The 24,764-nt window shown below is 35.8% G+C and overlaps 1 protein-coding gene across 4 annotated transcripts in view; it reads right to left on the bottom strand.

Annotated features, from left to right (window-relative positions):
* Positions 1 to 754: 754 nt before the first annotated feature.
* The window catches only part of ADAMTS19 (ADAM metallopeptidase with thrombospondin type 1 motif 19), a 226,270-nt gene continuing 202,260 nt past the window's right edge, over positions 755 to 24,764 (bottom strand). For all 4 annotated transcript variants that reach the window (XM_053567390.1, XM_053567391.1, XM_053567393.1 and 1 more), the window contains 3 exons: positions 22,923 to 23,075; positions 4,452 to 4,629; positions 755 to 1,968 (listed from right to left, as the gene is read on the bottom strand). In XM_053567390.1, coding sequence (XP_053423365.1) covers positions 1,817 to 1,968; positions 4,452 to 4,629; positions 22,923 to 23,075 — 483 coding nt within the window. In that variant the 3' untranslated portion in view covers positions 755 to 1,816. The remainder of the gene's footprint in view (positions 1,969 to 4,451; positions 4,630 to 22,922; positions 23,076 to 24,764) is intronic.

Raw genomic sequence — 24,764 nt, 5'->3', positions numbered from 1 at the left:
AATTCAATAAGAATTTACATAGTAAGAGATGATCTAGAAACGAAACATTCCCAAAATTATAAAAAAGAAAAAGCTTATTAAAATGAAGGTGAAAAATATTAATGAAGGAAGTGTAAGGAACTATAAGAAAGGTTTCGGAGTTTTACGCTACTTGCAACCTATCAGGTTAACTTGCTGCATTTTCAGGGCAGAAAACATGAGATGTCTGGATTAGAGACAGAGGATTATGACTCATGAGAACAGCAGTAGCCAGGGAATCAGCACTATCTTGCACTGGTTTCTTGAGCCCAAATTCCCACAGGGTGTCATGAAGAGAGCCAGGTAGGTGATATGCATTGCATTGTAGTATAAGAAAGAAACCCCAATTTCAGGTACCCTGAAACTTTTTATAATGACAAGCATGTTTGCCATCTGCTCCAAGGAAGATGCACTATTTCTTTTTTTTTTTTTTAATTAAATACCCTATTTTATTTCCCTGAAGTCAAGAGATGAGTCATTTTTCTTATAGTATTAGGTCTTATCTGATGATCAAAGTGACACAGTTTTGGCCCATTTCAAGGAAGATGCATTATTTCTACCTTGCAATGCAGTTCTGTGTACAAACATCCTTTAGAAGATAATCCAGAACAAAACCAGTCAGCACCTTTGCTTGCCAGACATGCGGAAATACGAACAGTCTAGTAAGGATTACCTCTCAACAGCAAATTTCACATATTTTATTGAAAAAAATCTAAGAAATCATGTGAATCATGTACAACATTTTCTCACAAGAAAAATTTTAAGCTGGTTTTTGAACGTTTCACAGAACTGCAAAACTTTTAAATTTTTAAAAGGAAAAATAAAAACCACAATGAAACTACCACAGTGTTATACGCTTTTTGCTTTTCCTTGTTCCTAGGGAAAAGGCTGAAAAATATTCAGTACATTTTTTCATTTTAATTTGTGAGGCTAAGTACTATTCTCTTCCACAAATCTGCTAAAAAGATACAAGGAAATGGGTGAATCAATGCTTTCTCTGTTCAAAATACTTAAAAAAAAAAGCTAAAATCTAATAACAACATGTTAAAATAATACACATTTTTTGTTAAGATGTTATCATTTCTAACAATTTCTCTACACTATATCAACAGTGCAATGGTGATTCAGTGTAAATCATTACAGTGTTTCATTGTTACAATACTTGTGTTCAAGTACACGTTCATGAACATGATTAAAGTCTCTCTTCTGACTTTTCTTTTTCATTATTAAAATAAGGTTATAATTACAGCAGAATTTTTCCTATGAGTATTTCTAAATCTGAACCAAATTCATAATACATTCTCTAAAAACCTGTCCAACACTATGAGGTTTGTTATGTTTACACATCTCCTGCCGATTACAGAAAATGGGCTAATTCTGCAGCAGGACACCAAAAAACAAACAAACATACTTTCTCTCCATCTATAACTAAGCTATTATGCTAAGTTAGTACACATTGTAAATAACTCAATGGTCTTGGTGGGCAGGAAGTAGCACCTTAGAGACAGCCCTAACAATAAAAAAATTGTTTTAAGTCTAATGGTCTTTTTTTTTTCTTTTTAGTAAGTTATTGGATTCAACTTATATAAAATTATTCGTGAAGCCATATAATATAAATCGAAAATGTTTGTATAATCAAAATAAGCACCACATTGGATGTTTGGCAGGCACAGAAAAAATAAATTAATTTGATTAAATTATATGTAATCTGATAACATTTGGTCTGAAAAACATGCTAGTGTGTGTGTTTATAAATAAAGTAATTGAAAGGGCCATAAGCCAGCCAGTCTGCTAGAGGTCAACTCTTCTGCTGCAGCTTTTGGGCGTAGAAGTCCCTGCAGGTCTCACAGCAGCGCTGATACCACCGCATGTCTTGACATAGGTTCTTTTCACGTATCACCCGACAGTATACTGGCCACTGATCTCCCAGGCACTTGAATGTCAGAGCCGCTGTGAAACAGAACGTAGTCAATTTAATCCATGCAGACATCACAGCTGTTGTTAGAAGAAACAACATCTATGACTCATTTATATCACTTTCTAGAACTTAAAAGACAGAGACAGGGTGCCACCTGTGGCTCAAAGGAGTAGGGCGCTGGCCCCATAGGCCGGAGGTGGCAGGTTCAAACCCAGCCCCGGCCAAAAACTGGAAAAAAAAAAAAAAAGACAAAGAGATATTCTACACACAGACACACATGTGCACGCACACACACATGCTCTACAATTAAAGGGTAAAGTGAATGAATGATGTTCTTACTTATAAATGTTTTTAAAATTATTGAAACCAGAATTCCCAAATTCAAGGTATTATACTTTTAAGCTTTGATATTGTGATTTTCATTTAAGCTTCTTCCTTGTTTTTTTTTTTGGCCGGGGATGGGTTTGAACCCACCACCTCCAGGATATGGAGCTAGCACCCTACTCCTTTGAGCCACAGGAGCTTATTTGGGGTTTAAGGAGAGAAGATTAAAAACAAAAAGAAATACGTTTCGTATTCTTGATGGGGGTGAAAATGAATGAGTAGTGTTGTTATGAATGAAATTGCAAAGAAACAGCCCATTGAACATAGTCTCGTATTTATTTCTCATTCCTAGTTTCCCCGAGAGCAGGCACACACAGGGGTAATAGCCAGAGACAGTAATTTCCAGCTTCTGTGAAATCAAACCTGATGGTCACAAGTGACTGAAATTTACACCGATAAAATGTTTGAAATGAGGAATTAGCATCCCAAATCTGTTCATGCAGATTCGGCCTCAGCGTTTCTGAAGAAATAGTGCACTCTGGCCCTTACAATGAAAGTTAGTCTGTAACAATTCTTTCTTTTTCCCATTAGAATGTATCATACTCTCTCATGATTATTTTACTTGAAAATACCTTAGATATTCCAAATATTATCTTTCTGTGTTTGGGGTACCTTTTCATTTCTTTTTCTTTCTTTCTTTTTTTTTTTTTTTGAGACAGAGTCTCAAGCTGTCGCCCTGGATAGAGTGCTGTGGCACCATAGCTCACAGCAACCTCAGACTTCTGGGCTCAAGTGATTCCTTTGCCTCAGCCTCCCAAGTAGCTGGGACTATAGGCTGGGGTATGTTTTCAAGGAAAAATAGAGAAAAAACAATTTTAACAAAATTATTCTTTTAATTCATTATTTTCTCACACAGAATAGTTCAAGGACTCCAAGTAATTATTGGAGATTGAGATTCTGCTATTATTGAATATGCGGGCATAGGGCATCTGCTCTTAAATTTTTGTCTCAATTAGTCTTATCCTACTTGGATAGATCATTTCTTAGTAATGTTAATTATCTGTATTATAAAATAGAATTTTTATATTTCCATGAAGAACTTAAACTTTCCATTTGATTGAATTTTATGCCTGGCAAAAATACATATGACAGGGTAGCTCCTTATATTTTGGTAATATCGTTCTGGTGATTCAAATTGTTCCCCTTAGATTTTATGGGTGAAACTGAAGGTTTTAAACCTAAATTAACTGACTGACAGTCAGGTAGGAATCCTGTTAAAAGCCACTAACTGCCACAGGAAGGCTAAGTCATTCATTAGCATTGGTTATAGGCTTTATCTACTTAAAATACATACTCTATTTCTTGGTTATGGATTAGATTAAATGACAGGAATTGATAATGCATAGGAAAGTATTTAATAATAGTAACTATAAAAATAGCAATATATTATTAGCATGTAGCTTTTAATTAAAATTACGTCCTCAAAAGTGAAAAAGAAAATGGTACCTCTCGTTCAGTGATGTAGATGAATAAACTCATTCTTCCTGAGGGCCATTTTTTACTCTATCTCTCTCCAAAGAATAATTTGCACTTAGAATCACACAGGCGGCTATTAACCATGGAGAGATCTAAGGCTTATAGTGGAATCTCACCTTTCCACAGACATTAACTTAACTGATAGTTCTGCCTTGGGACTAGTCCAAGCCTATTATAGTAGAACCTCTGTAAGTTGATCACCCAAAGGACTGTTACAAAATAGTTAGCATACAAAGCTGGCCAATCTAAGGAACTAGGTCCATGTACTGATATGTACATGTGGTACATGTCTGGTCTAGGAAAATTAGGTCAATGTAAGGTGGCGGTCAGTGTAGGGGGGTCAATTATGGAGATTCTACTGTATTTGTTACATCCTGAAAGCCTTTCTAAGGTGATGTTGGTTGGTGTGGCACTAGTATTTCCTGGACTTGGCTTTGAGTAGAGAGAGACTTTCAGGAATCAAAGCAGTTTAGTCTTTAGAATGTTTTGCCTACTTGACCCATTGGACAAAACAATATTTAAGTAGATTCCATTTAGTCAGAACCAAAATAATCAGCATTGGCTTACAATTCCTAAAGTCTAGTGATAGGCAAAATGGAAGAAGCCATCAGCATCGATAGGTTTCTTAAAAACCTCCTGATTGTGGTCTGCTTACCCAGTCTCGGTGATGTGATAGTGTTCACATTAATCTTCTCATTGCAGGGCTGAAGGTGGCACGGCCTGTACGCTGCAGGTTTTTCTGAAGAAAAGCATTCATTCCCATGTCTTCCTGTGATCTTATGCATGCACTGGATAACTCGGGATTGCATTCCTTTGCCACAGGTGATTGAGCACTGGAAGAGATACAAAGTGTGTTAAAAGTTCTTTCTGCTGTTTCCTTTCTCTAGGCTGTGATCCTCTTTCTCCTCATAGTTCTTAAAATTAAACATGAAGCACAATATCCACAGTCAATGCAAAGTCTGGGTCATGATGCTCTGAACTTGGGCATCATGCTGGTGAGAACCTCTGGCTGCCCTAAGGCACGGTTTTCAACAATAAAGGACATAGGGGAATAAAGGAGGATAGAGAAGGTTGGAGAGTATGACATGAAGAGAAAGGGAGCGAAGGCCACCAGGGATGCTCGGGCAGTTTTCAGATGTCTAATACATAGTTTACAGCAAATAATTGACTCACGATTATTTAATTTACTCATCGGCATCCAAGAGTTAGTGCAAGCCTGATGTCAGACTGGAGCACTGTTACGGTCTTTCAATCTACTAATCCATTTTATTTGTTCTGCCCTTAAAATGTTTATCAACAATATCAAGAAGGGTCATTAACCTCATCTATTATTGAAATAACTTGCTATTTCTTGGAAGATTAGATGATACCAGTATTGCCATAGTAGAAACATTTAATAATCTGTATTTCTTCTAATAAAATGTACTTTTAATTATTTCCTTGCATTTCACCTATATGTTGTTTGTATTCATTTTTAAGATATTTTGCAAAGAAGAGCATATTTTAAATACAAAGTCTTCTATTAGAGAAATCTCTTGGTTTTATATGTATATATGCATAGCACCAAATTTAATTAGTGATACAAATGACTAATTTTAATTTGACTGAAAAAATACAATTACTTCATGCTATCAGAATTATATATGAGAAAGATGTATTTATGTTTCTGAAAATGATGACTTATTTCTTAGGTAGATTTTTTTTGTCTAAAAAGATTTAGTCATATTTTGCTAAAGATCTTGGTGTACAAAAAAATGGGTAAATATTTTCCGATTGTCACCTTTTAAATACATATGATTATGATATATGATTATTCATGTTTTAGTTTTTCTCTGTATTTTACCAAGTCATTATTAAGATGTTCTCTCTTTGCTATCAATTGTTCCTTCATCGTTATCACTGGTTCCCATCTTTTCTTATCATTTACACAAGAAGCATTCTGCAAAAACCCTTATCATCTCAAGTCTAATTTACTATTGTTTGATTCGGCTTTAGTCTTCAGCTAGCCTTTTAATGAATGTCACACATTCACTGAATATGGATTTTTTCAAAATATATTCTTTGGACAAAAATTTTTGGTTATTGAGTTCACCATCACCTACAAGATAAAGCCTGGCATATAGTTATAGCCAGGTGAAGAATTACTTGCCTCTCTAACCTTATTTCTACCCAACCTTATTGAAAATCATTTTCTTTTTTATAAGTTAATCATTTCCATGCAATTTCTATTCCCCCTTCTACAACTGTGCTCCCAGTATTGTTCCTTTACAAAAAGCACCAGCTCTTTTCAGACGTATTTCAAACCTTTTGCCTCCCTGAAGGCTTCCACATTACCCCAACTACCTATGCACATTTATTTAATTTATTTTTTTTTATTAAATCATAAACGCATAGATCATATATACATTAATGCATGTATGGGGTAACAATGTGCTGATTTCATATGGAATTAGAAGCGTTTACATCACACTGGTTAATATAAACCTCATCTCATTATAAGAATGCAGTATATCCATACACTGAGTCTATGCTTCAGAACTGTGAGGATTATTTAAAAAAAATATATAGATTTTAAGGCATAGAATCTCTAAGTCAATAAACTCATGTAATATTTGGGAATCTGTAATTAAAAAAACATATCTAGGTAATTATGCTGTGTAGCCCCAGTTTGGAAACTACTGGCTAGAGTATGTGTTCTGTATTTAACACATGACGTCTTCTTTCTCAGGGCAGTTTCTTATCTCCCCCTCTTAATGTTGCTCCTTACTAGCTCTTTGAAGTTCTCGCTGTTTCTGCAGGTTGGTGTCCACAGATTTGAGCGCTCTGCTCTCTGGAACTCATTCATCCCCATTTTTATTCCAGCCACGGTAATGTATAAAGCATTCCACCTGTTTGCTCTTTATATCAACCTTTACACCATCACTTTACACCCATGACAGCACAGTGCTCATTCACTCTCCTGGAATTTAGGCTTTGGGTTCTACTTTGGCACCACTTAAAGTGATGTCTGCTTCCTCCTCCTCCTACCACCTCTGACCATTGCCCCCACTCTCTACTTCACCCCAATACACTGTATTTTAGATGTTAACAGGGACTATGGGGAAAGCAACAACAAAAAACAAAGCTGAGAGAGGTGGGGAAAGATGGGGATGGGGAGTTTTGCGATTCAATGGCATGGTCAGGGGAGGACTTATGAAGAAGACTCGCCCATAAGGAGAGACAAAACTCAAATGCAAGTCTTTTGATTCCAAATATGATAGTCTTTCCACTGTACCCACCATATAGTCATATGTCTCTGTGTTACGATATTCCAAATTGTTTAATAAGAAGGGTGAATGAGTAGAGTGGGATACGAACCTAGTGTTTCTTCAAATTCATTTCCAATGGCTCTCTCTCCACCCTTCCTTTCTTTTTTTCTCCTTTGCCCCAGTCTTTCTTTCTAATAGATTTTAAATCTTGCTCCTCACACATGCATCAAATACATTTAAATATGTATTTGAAACAAGCCAGCACTACAGACTTCCGTTAAAGGCCAAAATGCTAAAATGTTAATGTCAATTTGCCAACAACTAGTAAAGAAATGCAGGGTTTACCGGACAGCTGACCATTGATGTTTCTTTCACAAGGAAAACTTCCTGACTAGAGTATTTTTAAAAAGAGAGACTTGTATTGTCTGTTAATAATCTGTTCCCCAGTTTAATATCGCCTCAAAGGGTCTTTGAAACAAAGCACCTCATGAATCAATTCCATGTACTATTAGTCTTTAATTCTGACCAGGAAACATAATCATGATATCCCAGATTTGCAAGAGTAAAAAAGGAAACGGTGATGTTTAGGGCAAACTTTAATAGTTTAGAAAATTGTCCACAATGATTTAGGAGTTAAGCAGATTTTTTACAGAGACAACAAGTACAAGAAAATTGATATTGGTAATCCCTCCCCTCCATCAAAAAATAAGCCCCAAACTGTCTAAAAGTAAGATTATTTTATTTGTTTTATTGACTTGGTCATAGTCATCATTTTAATCTGCCCACGAAAAGTCTGAGCTTCCCTGCACATGGGTATACATAATGTCAGCATAGCTTTCTCTTATAATGGAATAAATCTTTTCTTGCCCTGTGTCACTAGTGATGATTTCTAAGAATGTATTATGTTATGTCTACACTGTAGCTCATACGTCAAACATTAAACATGATAAGAGAGAACTGCTCACCAATAGAAACGGTTTGGACTGTCAAAAAGATCAGAGCAATAGCATGGTCAATGAGAAGCTCAAATACAAATGTTAGCAAATCAACTTGGTACTAAGGAAAAGGTTTCATCTTTTAAAATGAGATATATGTTGTCAAACTCCATAAACATTCCCATTCTCTAAAACTTAATTTTCTGCCATTTTCTACTTTATTATTTGCCATTTTTATTTTTGCCAGTAAGAGCTGGCCAACTCCTCTAACGTAGGAAAATTTCATTTAAAAAACTAACCAAAGGGGAAATAGTTGGGAAGTATTAGCCATGTCCAAGTTTGTGGAAGAACAGAGTAGATGTTTACTTAACTCCATGATTTATATTTTTTTCTAAAAATGACCCAGGATAAGCTAGTAATAAATACAGGTATGCACTCTTAGAAAGTTATAGTTATGGGGTGGTGCCTGTGGCTCAAAGGAGTAGGGCGCTGGCCCCATATGCCGGAGGTGGCGGGTTCAAACCCAGCCCCGGCCAAAAACTGCTAAAAAAAAAGAAAGTTATAGTTACTAAGTTAGGTGACAACACTGAATGTACAGAGTTTAGCAAAACTGCTAAAGACAGGCTGATATGCTCTGAATAGAATGATTTGGAAAATATATGCATTGATCTAAATACAAACTAATGAGGGGAAACAAATTTATAGGAAGGAAAAACACAGTAAAATGTCTTTAAAAATTCTTAACTATGACATTATGATAAAAACAAAGGCACAAAATGAGCTCTCATTGGCTGTGGAGTTCCTTTTTTTGAAAAAAACAAGGTGTGAAATCCTTTCTTCTGCCTAGGACGAATGACTAAAGAGATACTACAGAAAAGTTGAATTGCAGAAAGAAACTGAACATGGAAATGTCACCCTTGATATGGTATTACTTATGGCATTCATAGGACGTATTGCTAAGATCGTGGTTAATATTTTGAAAACCAGGCGAATACCTTGTAGAAGGTGCTCCAAGAATGGCCTGTATCTTGAGGCCTTTACTGATGGCCCAGGTTCAGTATATTCAGGAGTGGTGAGTGTGTACTGTGGAATAACTGTGGCCTGAGGAAAATGAAATGGTTCAAGTGTAATCTGATGCATTTTTAGGAACTGAGGATAACGAGGTCTAAATTAGCACAATGGTATAACAATGTTTTTGATGAATCAAATGCTACATAGAAGATACAGATGTACTCTGCTGCTCAATTTTTGTTATTTTATGTGGAAATATTCCTTTTATGATATAGTTGAATGTTTATCAAGATAACTTCATGTATTTTCTCTGCACTTTACAGGAATCACTCTCTGCTTAACAGGTATGCACTAAATATCAGTGAATGACAGTAAACATGCTCTGAAATATATTGAAATTAATGAAACAGTTAACTCAAAGCCAGGGGGCTATTCAAGCAGCAATAAATAGCCATTACAAATGTATGGCGTGCCCAAATGAGGCAAGAGGAAAAGCCATTCATGAATTGATGGGTTCTTCAAGGCTTGTCCATAGTACAATTCAAATCTACTTTTGTAAAGTATAAAATGCCTTTCTGTCATTGAAAATTCATAAATCATGTAGAAATCTATGCCATGGCCCATGGAATAACCCACCCAGTATCATGTTCTGTCCAAGTCACCAAACAGCATTGTTGTCTCTTAGTCCAAAAAGTACCTATGTACTTTTAGGAAAGTTAATTTCCCCTTAAGAACACTTTATCAATGGGATATTAATAAATGCCTCTTAACCATTCTTTTATTTAGAGAGCAGACACTCATTCTTTCTACTGGTCTGACTCTTGCGTTGCTTCTGTGATCCATGGATTCTGAGATCCACTATACCATGTCACATGCTATTCCTGATTGCTCATACCCTCGTTGTCAAGCAATTTTGCTGTTTCTCTGTATTTAACTTACATGACTAACGATGATTGCATTGTGACATTGCGCCAATTCTTCCTTTGTAAAAATTAAGATATCTTTATTTTGAGACAGAGTCTCACTTTGTTATCCTTAGTAGAGTGCCATGGCATCATAGCTCACAGCAACCTCAGTCCTTTGGGCTCAAGTAATTTTCTTGCCTCAGCTTCCTGAGTAGCTGGGATTACAGGCAGCCGCCACAACACCTTGCTATTTTTAGAGACCAGGACTCCCTCTTGCTCAGGCTAGTCTAGAACTCTTGAGCTCAAGTAATCCACCTGCCTTGGCCTCTCAGAGTGCTGGGATTCTAGGCCTAAACCACTGCACCCAGCAAAATTAAGATACCTTAATGCTTCTCAAATGAATGTGAAAAGAAGAGACATAAAAATCACTGTCCTAGAACTAAAGTGTATGATAGAAGCTCTGACTGGCTCTTGGAATAAAAGAGCTCAAAAGAAAAAAGAAACAAATATTTTATTGTTAGAATGAAATATTTCCCAAACTGATCATTTGAGATTTTATTTTAACCACATCATTTTGAAAATATGCATTGCAATAATTACTGAATCTACCCAACTGACTGTTGTTATGGAAAATATTCTTTATTTGTCCACTAATCAATAATTTGAAGTAATATGTGATTTTTGAACATGGGGCTAAAAATAGACTTCTGTAACTGGTCTCTTTTTTAAAAATATTTTAATCTTTTATAAACATTTTTTAAGACAGAGTCTCACTTTGTTGTTCTCGAGAGTGCTGTGGCATCATAGCTCACAGCAACCTCAAACTCTTGGGCTTATGTGATTCCCTTGCCTCAGCCTCCCAAGTAGCTGGGACTATAGGCACCTACCACGACACCTGGCTATTTTTAAAGATGAGGTCTTGCTCTGGCTTAGCCTGGTCTTGAATCTGTGAGCTCAGGCAATCCAACAGCCTCAGCCTCCCAGAGTGGGAGGATTACAGGCATGAGCCACCATGCCCTGCCCATAACTGGGCTTAAATATTGAGAATCCATGGTAAAATTCTAAGCTTTAAAGTTACTGGTTAAATCTTAATTTCTACTTTTCATTTCATGACTTCAGAAAAGGCACGTAAATACTGTTTTGGTGCTAACTAGTTATCTGTCACTCTGAATTTTTAAATTACTTCCAATGGGGATCATAGAGTATAAGTAATTTGTAAGTAAGATTACAGTATAAGTGATTTATAGGTTTAGATTATATTATCTAGTTTGTCAGTGAGTTTATGGAACTATTAATCTGCCCATGTTAAACACAAGTCTAAAGTAACTGCAAAATTCTTCAAGCTGTAAATCTTATAAAATGTCATTTTAAAGATTTTGCCAAAGAAGCAGAAAACCCAATAGAAAAATATACCACCATACAGTATTTATTTAACGTTTTGTTAGATTAAAAACCTAACTAACGCTGGTATATACTTCTAATTCCTTCAAAAAAAAATCCACTTCCGTATATTTAGGGGTTAAAAATAATAATTCCCAAACTTGGCCAATACAGAGGTTACCCGAGATTCCTTACTTCTAGACTGTGCCAAAGATATATATTTTGGAGAGAATGTGTATTCTCCAGGCCAACAGCTAAAGAAAGCTCTGTAATGTTTTGCTCATTTCCAGCTGGCCTCTGTAAGAAATAGGAATTCCTACATTAAGGGAAAATTGTTACTGGCAGAGCTCAAATGGTTTTTCCCCTCGAAAAATATAATAGACAATCTTACAGAACCCGATACAGTCTATAACGATAAGTGCTGATCTGTAACAAGGGTAATAGCTCTGAGTAGGCTAATTTGTCTTTAGGAATAAATGGATTATTCCAAAGTGGTTTAACAAGAGTAAAATAGCACTCACCGTGGACAGAGGACCTCATAAGGAAACTGAAGGATGACTTCTACTGGAAATTATTAGCGCAGCATTCCTATTCATTTATGTATATGCTTGGCAGTTCCATCATTCTCTTTTTAATAAAGTGAGTGTGAAACAAGCATAGTAAAGAACAAAAGTTAGGTTTGTTTTTAAGGATTTGCTATTTAGTTTAGTGTGTGTTTCAGGGTCTTTTAAAAGTAATGTGCCTGCCTTATTTGACACACGAGTATTTGAAATTGAAATCTGCTCCTAGGGGTCAGATATTTGAGAGTGTTGTGCGCGTGTGATTAGTTAATTCATTTTATTTTTGGATCTAAAGTTCAAATTCTTTTGGTATTTTTAGTGAAAATGTTCACACATAGGTATAGCAAATCAGGGAAATGTGTGGGATAAAGTCAAACGGATTACATATAAATGATTTAGAGAGGACTAAATATGTTGTAAAACAACTGTCAAAGTAATCAAAAACATTTTTTCTACACAGTGTACATTGATCACTACCACAATGGAATAAAAGAAGTCATTTGCATTTAGAAGTCATTAACATACACAAGTCTCAGGCAAACGTGCAATTCTGCCAGAGCTCAACCCACAAATCACCAGGTATTGCTGGCATAAAAAAAAAAAAAAAAAATTTATATATATATATATACATATATATATATATATATATCTCAAGACATTTTGCTAGCTCATACAGAAAACTCTTAATTAGCTTTAGTCTCATCCATGGTTTCTCTTCTAGGGTAGGTAATTGCTAACCTGATAGTGGGTATTTCAGCCAAATGGATTCAAGAGGATGCCAAAAAGTTCGACAGCTTCCTTGAAACTCAACCTTAAAAACCTTTTCTTGGCTTACATACCATGATATTCAAATAAGAGTGTGTTTACTTTTTTAAAAATAACCTTTTCAAGTTGTTTGAGTTAATAAACAGGAAAAGAGACAAAGGGAGTCATATGACTACAGAAAATTACATTGATGAGTTAAATTTTCCTGGAAAATATGTTAGTTATTAATTCCCTTGTTGCAAAATAATATGAAGTATCTTAGTTGTTACTGAATTAGAGTCAGAAAAATCACATAGACCACGCTATAGAAGAAAAGAAATACAATGATGGAATGTGTCACATTTTTTTAATGTATCTTATGAAAAAATATTTTGCAGTCATTCATTCCGTAAATGTTCACTGCATGGAGTACAATGTTTCAGTTGCTGAGAGAAACTTGGGAGAGTGGTAAAGGAGTTAAGAGATCTTTAATGAAGTGGCGACAATGTAAGAAAATAAATAACTCATTGGGGGAAAAATGCTAATGTAATCAGTAGTTGTCAAGGAGTTTGAGGCTTCATTTATTGGGGAAGACCTCTGAGAAATTAGGCACTTTGAGCTGGTCCTGGAGAATCTGGATAGTTGCAAGAAACACATTGTAAGCAATGAGAACTGTATAAACAATAAGAAGAAGATTCTAGAAGTAAACACTGTTCAGGTCTGAGCTTAGTGGAAATGCTTGAGTTAATGAACATGGTGAGACCATTCTGAATAGGTACGTTCGGTTATAATACGGAAAGTTTTGTACCAGTGTATCTGGTAGTTGACAGTACAGTGCTGCTCAGGAAGCTGAGGAAGTCATTATTGAAATGGATGGATCTGTGGAAGGAGATGTGAAGGTCAGGAAATTGCTACTCTAATCCTGGAGAAAGAATAAGAGGGACTGTAGATTGTCCTCGAGTAAAAAACAACTGAGGCAAAACCCCACGGTGTAAGAACAGAAGCACCAGGATAGCTTTGCACCTGGGTGGGTGGGGAGAAGATTGACATTTTTTCAAGGAAGGAAACTGGGAATGGAGGCTTTGGTGTGAGGAAATATAATAAAGAACTTAGGTTTACATATATAAAATTTGAAGTGCTACAGCAATGCAGTGGCACAGTCTTACAGCAGTTGAAGTTTGAGTTGAGACTAAAGATACTGGACCCCAGTTCCCTTAAATTCCAGGTCCTGTCTGCGTCATTCGACGTTCTTAAAACATGCTTTTTTCTTTTGTTTTTCATGATTTTCCTCTCACTCTTCTGAAAGACCCTTTCTCAGTTCCCATTGCTTGTGGCTGCTTTTCTTACACACCTTTAAAAGGGGCATCTCTCAAGCCTGCACCTTCTCTCGGGACACACTCCCTCCTGGTATGCTTCATAAGAGCACTGATAGAAAGTTTTACTTCAAGAGCCCAGTAGTGTTTCTAGAACCTGTCAAGAGAGTATTGTTAAATCCTTTGGATTTTATATGTGTTAATGTTATTTCTCTTGCATTTTCCAACCTAAAAGACATTAAACCCACATTCTTATGTCTGCATTTATTATTATGTATGTGTGTGTTATATATTATACATATAGATGCACATACACACGGATTGTGTATAGGTAATCTGAGAGAGAGACATATTTCTTCAGTCTCTCTATCTTGTGAATATTGTTTGGATAGAAGATACACAGAGATAATAAATGTGCCTCATTCTTTTTAAGCTAATACATATATTTCTCCTCTGTCCAATACTAGCCAAATGTATTTGATTATTTTCAGCAACTCAAATATTTTAGAAATTAAATTTAAAATTTTTTATATCTGGGGTAATAAATAAGACCCTCAAGAGATTTTAAAAATAAATAAATGATAGCAATGCATAAAAATTTCTCATTTTCTGGCACTACAAAGAGACAGAGAGAAAACAATTTGATAGCCCATAGTTTGGGGATTTTTCTGGATGATTTCTTCATATGTAATGGTGAATAGCAAGTTTTATAAGTGCACAGTGGATATAACTAAAAAACAAAATAGAAAATCTTTCTGAAAAAATGAATCCTATTTATTATTGAGTCTTTTTTTGGTGTGAACAGTTTTTAAGATAAATATAATACAAAATATTCCTTTGTAGGGATTTCTTGAGACAGGTTTATTGAATGTCCAAATGCTTAAAAACTAACCTTTATTATATTTATTTGATTGATCTAATAGTGAAAGTTTTGATTTATTTAATTGCTTGATTGATCTAACAATGATAGTGTTCAGAGTGACAGTTTCAAATTTTCCTGTCTCTTGTGATAATTTATAATTACAAAAATTGTAAGCAGTTATCTTTTTCAAATAGTAGATTTATAGACATAATTAAAAAAGAATTCTGAATAGAAATTCTAATCAATTTCAAGAATAATTCTCTAGATTATAAATAATTTCAGTTTAGTTTCAAGCTACAAATATTCTCTGGTTAGCAAAAAACATCTACACAACTAGTTTTTGAAATTCAAATAACCCAAAGTGTATTGTGCTAAATAACAAGCTACCTACATCTGCTATAAAGGTATTTTTTGTCAAAAAGAAAAAAGAAAGGAGAAATAATATAGCCTCCTCTTTGCATTTTACCAAATATAGAAGAATGGTAAAGGAAATATCCTACAGCAAAGATACTTGCTCATCTTTGTGTAAACCAGCATTTCTCATACACAGGGATCACATCCAGAGGAACAAGGTTTTCATGAAACAAAATGCAAGTCTAAAAGAATTCTTAAATTAATATGAATTTGGTCTTATAAAGAAGATCACATTCATGCCCTTGGTGTATCAACTTTACTAATGAGTCTACTTGACAATGTATTTGCTCCATTATAGCAGTTCTCATTTTATCAATTTTTTTGGTCTCTAGTTTCAGATGATATTTAACATTTTCTATTTTTAGATTTTACTAGACTACTTATTTTGGTGATTTACTGTTGCTGTTAATAGGAAATCCTTCTAACAAGAGATCCAGCTTCCCTCCACTAAGCTGCCATAACCTACTACATTTAGTTGCTTTAAAATTAAGAAGCTATTTATTGCAGCTCAATTCATAATTGCTAAGTCATGGAAGAAGCCCAAGTGCCCATCGATCCATGAATGGATTAATAAATTGTGGTACATGTACACCATGGAATATTATGCAGCCTTAAAGAAAGATGGAGACTTTACCTCTTTCATGTTTACATGGATGGAGCTGGAACATATTCTTCTTAGTAAAGTATCTCAAGAATGGAAGAAAAAGTACCCAATGTACTCAGACCTACTATGAAACTAATTTAGGGTTTGCACATGAAAGCTATAACCCAGTTACAACCTAAGAATGGGGGAAGGGGGAAAGGGAGGGGAGGGAGGGAGGAGGTGGGTAGAGCGAAGGGGATTGGTGGGATTACACCAGCGGTGCATCTTACAAGGGTATATGTGAAACTTAGTAAACGGTCTGTAAAGCTAGTGAATGATGCCCCATGATCATATCAATGTACACAGCTATGATTTAATAAAAAAAAAAAAGTATACATGAAAAAAAAATTAAGAAGCTATACATCCATTCAGTTGGACTTTTTTTGTTTATCTTAATTGGACTGGGGTATATGCCAGCATTGGGGCAGTCAAGACATGTGGGAATCCATAGTCCTAACGTCCTACCCTAGATATGGGCCAGCAAGAAATCCTTCCATTGGGATTTTTAGATTTGGTGCTTTTTGTTCCTTTTGACAATGAAAAAACACTAGGTTATAGAGACGTGTGATTAAAAAACAGTGTGTCGTCATTTAGCTCAGGGTATTCTTTTTTTTTTTTTTTATTAAATCATAGCTGCGTACAATCGTGGACTACAATGTGCTGGTTTTATATGATTCTCTCAATTTATGCAGAAAAGCTTTTGATAATATCCAGCATCCTTTCATAATCATAATACTTAAGAAAATGGGTATAGAAGGGACATTTCTTTTTTTTTTTTTTAGAGACAGAGTCTCACTTTATGGCCCTTGGTAGAGTGCCATGGCATCACACAGCTCACAGCAACCTCCAGCTCCTGGGCTTAAGCGATTCTCTTGCCTCAGCCTCCCGAGTAGCTGGGACTACAGATGCCCGCCATAGCACCCGGCTATTATTTTGTTGCAGTTTGGCTGGGGCTGGGTTTGAACCCGCCACCCTCGGCATATGGGGCCGGCGCCCTACTCACTGAGCCACAGGCGCCGCCCAGAAGGGACATTTCTTAAACTGATAGAGGCCATCTATAGCAAACCTACAGCCAATATCGTATTGAATGGAGTTAAATTGAAATCATTTCCACTCAGATCAGGAACCAGGCAAGGGTGCCCATTGTCTCCACTGCTTTTTAGCTCAGAGTATTCTTGATCACATCAGACCTATGCAGGATTGTTTCTTTACGTTTTACTCCAAAGACCCACTGAGCTTCCTTCAGTGGAAAGACACGTCTTCAGTGATTATTCATAGCTTTCTACCAACTGTGATAAGTCAGAATGACCACTGTCAATGTTAACTTTGAAGAATGACATGCTTCTGTGTAGAAAACAGAAGGCAGATGGTCAGGCCAAAGACCCTAGGAACCTAGACCTCCTATTAATTCATAGAGAGCTTCAAATTCACATGCTCTATCTCTGTAAGTATCCACTACTGCAAAAAGTAAGAGATAAAAGAATGTCTTCCTTGGGAATATGTGATATGTGGAAATTGAGCCACTTGTATTGACCATTGAGCAACTTGGATATGGATAAGGCTCAAAGTAACAGGGTGGTAATTTTTCTATTTGTCTTGATAGACTTATTTTAAGTATGTTTGTAAAGAATGTTTTGTAAAATTTTTGTGTCTTTGGTCTTGCATTTGTCTGTTAAGCATTGTTTTAATTTAAATAATGATTACACAACAGGAGAACACGTTAAAGTTATAATGCTTGATTATACAAAGCATAGTATACAAAGCATATCAAAGCATGCTTGAATCATTTGTACATTCTGTTTTTGAGCTGATTATTTAAAAAATTAGATTGCTAACTACTTAGGAAGAGGAACACTTATTTTAATCACAGTTATCACAGATTCATGGAACAATATATCAAATAAATTTGAATAACATCAGTAATATGTGTGGTGAGAACATTATTATTTTCTAAATAACCCAGATACATGCAGGTCTTTAGTTATAAAAATAAATTATTAAGAAAACAATATATATACATATATAGTTTAACTAATACATTATTTTCAGAGAGCATGTATAAAAATTATTGCGAAACACCATTTTGAAATATGCAACTATGAGAATGATCTCAGAGTAAATAGAATTTCTGTAGATATAATTTTTATAACTAGAAAACATTTATTAAGGCTAATATATTTTTTCCTATCCATTAGGAAGAACCATCTTGGCTTTAAGATTCTTGATTTATCCGATTCCTCTTTTCTCACTTGAATACGCTGAAAATGATTTTGTTTTCCTTTTGCAGGATAAGTTAAAATGACTCATTATACTATAAACTTTATACCTACTACCAAAAAAAAAAAAGATATGGCTGTATGACTAAATCATCCAAACTATTTACTGTGCTTTCAGCATTATTTTATACTATATCATCTCAAAAAGACTTGTGAATCTCTTGTCCAAATATCAGTTAATACATGTGCAAGACTAAAACTACTGATTTTGTAGTATATTAAAGGATTGAATAAGTCTGTAGAGTTTGAATTGAATCAAAGAATAAGCCAAGAATAATTATGTGCAATTCCACGTTGTGCTGTTTTTCATCAAAATTCAGCTGTTGAATAAGTTTAAATCACTTGTTAATGCTGCATGGAATAATTACCTCTATAAAAACTTCATTCTCACACTGTGAAGACCAAGATGTTTTTGGTTCAGAAGCATATAAAATCTATATAGTCTTAATTTGTAAAAAATAAAGTCCTTAACCTTAAAAAAAACATAAAGAACCAAGCTCTGTGTAACAGGTAAATAAACAATATTCTTTTATTTGCTCCTCTACTGGCCTCCAGTAATGAAAACCAGAAGTTGTAGAAGTTCAAATAAAGGCAGAAAGGTCAAATTCAGACAGAAAATATGTCATTTCATAAACATAAAGGACTATGTTATTTTTCAAGTCTGTGTTCCATACTTAGGACAGCCTCAATGAGTGAATGCAGATTTATATTGCCAGGAAATATGTGGCTCAAGTCCTGCTCTCCCAGGAAAGACCCCAAGGTCATGTTGTATAGCAGACAGGCAGTCAGAATGTGGCACAGAATTGTGACAGTTAATGCAAGCCAGAGCAAAGCCGCCACATTGTGTGTGTCCTATTTTACCAATGTTCTAGTCTCTACGAAACAAACATGAACATTAGTCAATAAAGGCTCTATCTATTACATCGACTAGAAATCAGAGCTAACAGTTTTACACCAAATTTTTCTCTTTGCGTGTACCTGGATTTATTTTTTTTCCCTTTCAAGGTCAGAGCAATTTTTCCACTATTCATACAAAAGCACCCAAAACACAGATGGAGGCTGGTACAAATGCAGTGAACGTAGCTTGGGGCATACACCGCATTTTTAGTCGACCTCCATTTAGCCAATATTACCCTTGCCTAATAGTCCTCAATGAGTCTTAGGCAATGAGAGAAGATGAGCATTTATTTTTCTTTTGATTTCTCCTAGTGATCTGTCTATCTTATCAAGGGAGGAGCATATGTAGAATGTTTGCCTTTATAGATTGTACATCGGCTATTCCTGATTAAAGCCACGCCAAGGCTTAATTTTAAGTCTACTTCAGTATTGATAGTTTCAAAATATGAGCAGAATTTGAGTAAAGCTGACAGATTAATTGACCTCTGCGGAACATAAAAATCCACCCACATCTTGTTGCTATTCCTGTTCAGGGACACAGCTGATAAGAATAAGAGATTTATGCGTTTTCTCTGACCCTGAATGCTTTAATCACTGAAGCTTCATAATCCTAGCATCATGCCCTTTCTCTGTAATTATTTCGGGATGGTCTTCATTTTGACATGAAAGTGATATCATAGAAGTATAAAAGTGGGGGGTGAAATCAATAAAACTCATATGGAGCCCCTGGTTTTAATTTGTGCACACTGTTGTTTGAGTCTGTGATGCCGAGGCCTCCATCATTATAAAGAAGGAAAAATGGATTCAGGGAAAAGGACAGATTTATAGTCATATAAAGAGAGTTCTTTAAGAGGAAAAAACCCCCACAATTTACTGGATCTTCTAAATAAGCAAGCAAAACAAATAGGCCAGCGAATAAAGCCAAAGGATAAGGAATAGAAAAGAAGACATCCCTCACATGTATTAGGGGGATTGGATCCAGGACCACCTGTTTCTACCCAAATCATGTCTCCTGAAGTCTCGCTATCAGCCCTACAGAACCCTCCTAGACAAAAACTTGGTCCTTTGTACAAGCATGTTTTAGAACCTGTAGGACTGCATTTAGCATCTGCATTTGGTTGAAAAATACCTGCCTGTAAGTGGACCCATGCAGTTCAAAACCCAAGTTGTTCAAAGGTCAACGGTATCTATTGGAGCTATTCATTTTCTTCTCTCAGTCAAAAGGCTATGTTCTAGTTGGACAGCTATAGAGCAACACAACATAAGCAAGGAAAAGTCATTCAGTCCAAGTATATTTAAGGGTTACAGACATGCAATTGTGGTAAAATTGAAAAATGTATTTTTTTCAGGCGTAGCATCAAAAAAGCAAAATCACTATTTGACTTTGTTGAATGTTTAACCAGAGGCCACATATCAGGCGCATTTTATTAATCCAAAGTAATGGCATTGGACATGCAGATGAGATTAGCTCGCCACATTTCCATACGCAGCAATGTGCGAGCTTCTGGCTCTGCCACATTTCACAATAAAACCTGGCTCTTCTATTTGTGCGATTATACCTTTTGGGTTTTGTAGTTAACTGGGGGTTAACAACATCTAACATTAAAAATATGAGACCATCTTGAGCAAGACCCTGTCTCTACTAAAAATAAAATAAAACAATGTTAATTCTTCCAAAAAAAATATTTATCACCAAAGTTGAAGAATATAGCTCATCTAATCTAGTAGTTTTCATGTTAAACCAGGATGAGTTCATTTAAAGAAAATGTACAAAATTTCACTGGGCAAAAGTAACACATGAGCTCCCACAGGGAGAAGGGAATCATAGGTGATGTGCCCTTGACCCCGAACACTTCTGCCGGCACTTTTTCTACTCCCTTATCCTCTACTATACCTTCAGTACTGAATGAAAGGTTAAGGTACATATAGCTTGAAAACTCGTCCATTTTACTTATTTTACTCGGAAACAAGAACCTGAAGGCATTCCATGGCTTAACCAATTTACCCATCTGTGTACACATCTGTGCCCTGCACTGTTTGACTCCCAAGCCAACCTATTCTGCTTGTCTCCCTTAGAATCAGAGAGACAAATTCTGAACAGAACAGAAATTAGTTGTGGTTCATATGGAATCCTCTGCTCCCTCAAAATTCTTTTACCCTGAAATGTGAAGTTTCCTTATATGGCTCACCAGCCAAAAACTGCACAGATTGAGCTGGGTATTTCTTACTTCTGTAGTCTGGGATTGATTGACATGGTTTACAAATGTGTCCTTTAACAAGTCCGCATGTAAAATTTGAAATAGTGGAAAGAGAGTAGAGTTTACTGAGAACGCAGATGCAATGCTAACAGGCAAACTTTTGTTATGCAGACATGGCGTAATTCATCAGGAGAAAACAGTTTAGATTTTAAACATCAGCGGTTTCATTAGGGGCAACTCTGGAAAAACGGGATAATGTATTGAAAGTATTTCTCCCAGAGTGTCTTTAAGGGTTAGTTATTTATGAGAAAACTATCATGCTTCCCCATTGAGCCCCAATAGATACCACAGACACCACATTCTTTTTTTTCATTTATGAAACAAAAGGGAAGGAGAGAGCATTTATTACATTTCATCGAAACCATTGTGTCCATCTGAGCATGAAAGGAAGCCAGGTCGTTTTATGATCCATGATATTAAGTATATAATATCACAACCGACTGTGGGGCCATTTGGTTGAAACTGAGAGCTATTTTCACCCAGATAGGATCACAATTTCATCTTAAAATCTGTTTTTTTTTAGTACTTCATACAGTGAATATGTTAGGTATTTTCGATAGCCCAATTACACGAGGCTCTACTTTACTCACACGAATTTTTTTTCTTATTAAATCATAGCTGTGTACATTAATGTGATCATGGGGCACCATACACTGGTTTCATATACCATTTGACGTATTTTCATCACACTGGTTCACATAGCCTTCCTGGCATTTTCTTAGTTATTGTGTTAAGACATTTATATTCTACATTTACTAAGTTTCACATGCACCATAGTTGTGATCCCACCAATCACCCTCCCTCCTCCCATCCTCCCTCCTCACCTCCCCTCTCTCTCTCCCTTCTGCATATTCTTAGGTTATAACTGGGTTATAGCTTTCATATGAAAGCCATAAATTAGTTTCATAGTAGGGCTGAGTATATTGGATACTTTTTCTTCCATTCTTGAGATACTTTACTAAGAAGTATATGTTCCAGCTCCATCCATGTAAACATGAAAGAGGTAAAGTCTCCATCTTTCTTTAAGGCTGCATAGTATTCCATGGTGTACATATACCACAATTTATTAATCCATTTGTGTGTCGATGGGCACTTGGGCTTCTTCCATTACAATTATTACTAATTCAGCTTACTGTTTACTTGCCAAATACATTGGGCACACTCGATTTGACCAAAGGATTTCAAGAATTCGTCTCCTTTCCATTTCTACCACACCCAACCAAAAATATTGGTGAGGGAAAGATTGCCTTTTACCTGCTAAGATGTGAGTTCCCTTCATTTGGTTGCTATAATTGAAAACTATATTTTGAATTTCCTCATCTCAAAATATCCTATTTGTTAGATGAATTTATGTAAAAACATTCTGAGATGGAACAATATCAATGAAAACTGGCAATGGCACTATAATAGGTACTATTTTTTGAGAGTTTCTTTCTCAAGTATAGTGCCAAGGGCTTGGTGCATTTTAGCGTAAGTATTTTTTAACCCAGTTCTATAGTGATCATGAACGCTGACAGACAGCTAAGATTAGACCGTGGATGTGGCATATAGTACCCCATATGCTGTGATCTGTACCCCTACTCTCTATTCCTCTTAAACTCCATTTGGTGTGATTTTAGTACCCAGGGAATGCTGATATTATTGAAAGCTGTTACTTAGGATATACAGAACTATTCTCACCTTAGACCAGTCACCCATTCTCCACACGTAGCACTTTGAATAATCCTCACAGTCCTCAGCCTCCCTGGGTCTGGTAGAGAGCACACACTTTTTTCGTGGGTTCGTACACCTCACTGTCCGGTGACGCACGCCTTTGCCACACTTGACTGAGCACTGGAAGGTAACATCAGAGAGATTAGCTAAAGTCGGTGATTAGGAGATACGCGTGTAGACTGTGGATCAAATAATGGTAAGTATTGGTTTTCAATCATCAGTCATAAGCCTACCAGCCATATATAGCCATGGAAATTAATAAAAAACAAGTTTAAAGGTAACGTCAGTCTAAACACCAGTCATAGAGGCCAGCTGGAGCTAACGGTCGTGCTGGAGATAAGAGGTTTCAGGAATGATGGAACATTAGGGAGAACGATATGCCATAGGGATTACATAAGAAAGACAGGTAACTTACAATGCACAAAATGTGAATTACTAAAATTGATATCAACATTTTCGTATCATTATATAAAGAAATTCATGTTATTTTTGCTAAAATTTACTCTTTTTTTTTTAGCATGAACAAATGTTTGTGAAAAATAACAAATTTTCAGAGGCCCATCATTTCTCACAAATGTTTCTTAAAGCTAAAATAGAGAAAATCTTACCAAAAATAAAATGAACAATTTCTTAACATAATTATTTTATATACCCTTAGAAGCCAGGCATGGTGGCTCATGCCTATAATCCCAGCACTCTGGGAGGCCTAGGCAGGTGGATCACCTGAGCTCAGAGGTTCAAGACAAGCCTGAGCAAAGCTGAAAACCTGTGTCTACTAAAAATAGAAAAACTAGCTGGGCATTGTAATGAGTGCCTATAGTCCCAGCTACTCAGGAGGCTGAGGCAATAGGAACTCTTGAGCCTATATTTCCCCCTAGAAATCATTGTTCTGTATGGATTGAAAATATAATTTGGTTCAAAATTAGTTTAGTTAATTTAATAAATAACTGATATAGAATGGATGATGGTGACATAATCGATTGAAGCACAAATGTGTATTCCACTCACTCTTCAAGGTTCAATTTACTCGGTCATTTACATTTATCCTCCAGAGTGTGGAATATGCAGAAAGCTCCCTGCTTTCCAAAGGTAGGCATCACTGACTACCCACACATGAAGACCCAAATTACACTGAGTGTGAGTAAAGGTGCACAGCATATTGCAAAACTTGAAAGTCCAATATGTTTGTGTCCGGAAAAGGTCCAAAGGAATTGCAGTGTACATTCAGCAATAATGTTGTGTATAATAAGCATGTTGATTCCAAAATCATTGCTCTGAGCCACAGTGGGACGTGAAGCTGCGTTTACCTCCCTGCTCCCATTATAGGAACCATGGTATTCCTGAACACTTGAGCATGGAGCTGAACAATCACACAGGTATTTGCCGTTTTAATATTTATATTTTTAATTGTTGCAAATGAAAATATCCCTGACTGATAAAATCACATTTTAAATTAAATTCAAACAAAAGAGATATTTTTAAATGGGCATAATGCATTACGACATGTTATTTCTTCCAGCTGGTGCCAAAAATCAGTGTAGTAGAATATTTGAGGACAATTTCCTCCTGAAGAGTTGGCAAAAATGCTAGAGTTGGACTGGTGATGGGGCATTCTATTTCTCTAATGGCTCCTGTGAATCTTCTCTCTAGATTGAACTGATTCATTTGGATGTAAAATATGCCATGGCATTTATTTTCAAAAATCTACATTATCAATAACAAAGAATCTCTTAAACAGCAATGAACAAGTCAGAAAAGAGAATAGAAAGTTGGGCTGTTGGCGAATGTGCTTTTAAGCGGGGTTGGGTT

The sequence above is a fragment of the Nycticebus coucang genome, chromosome 17 (genome assembly GCF_027406575.1).
Source record: "Nycticebus coucang isolate mNycCou1 chromosome 17, mNycCou1.pri, whole genome shotgun sequence".
NCBI classification, from domain to species: domain Eukaryota; kingdom Metazoa; phylum Chordata; class Mammalia; order Primates; family Lorisidae; genus Nycticebus; species Nycticebus coucang.
This window is presented reverse-complemented; position numbering and strand designations above follow the sequence as displayed.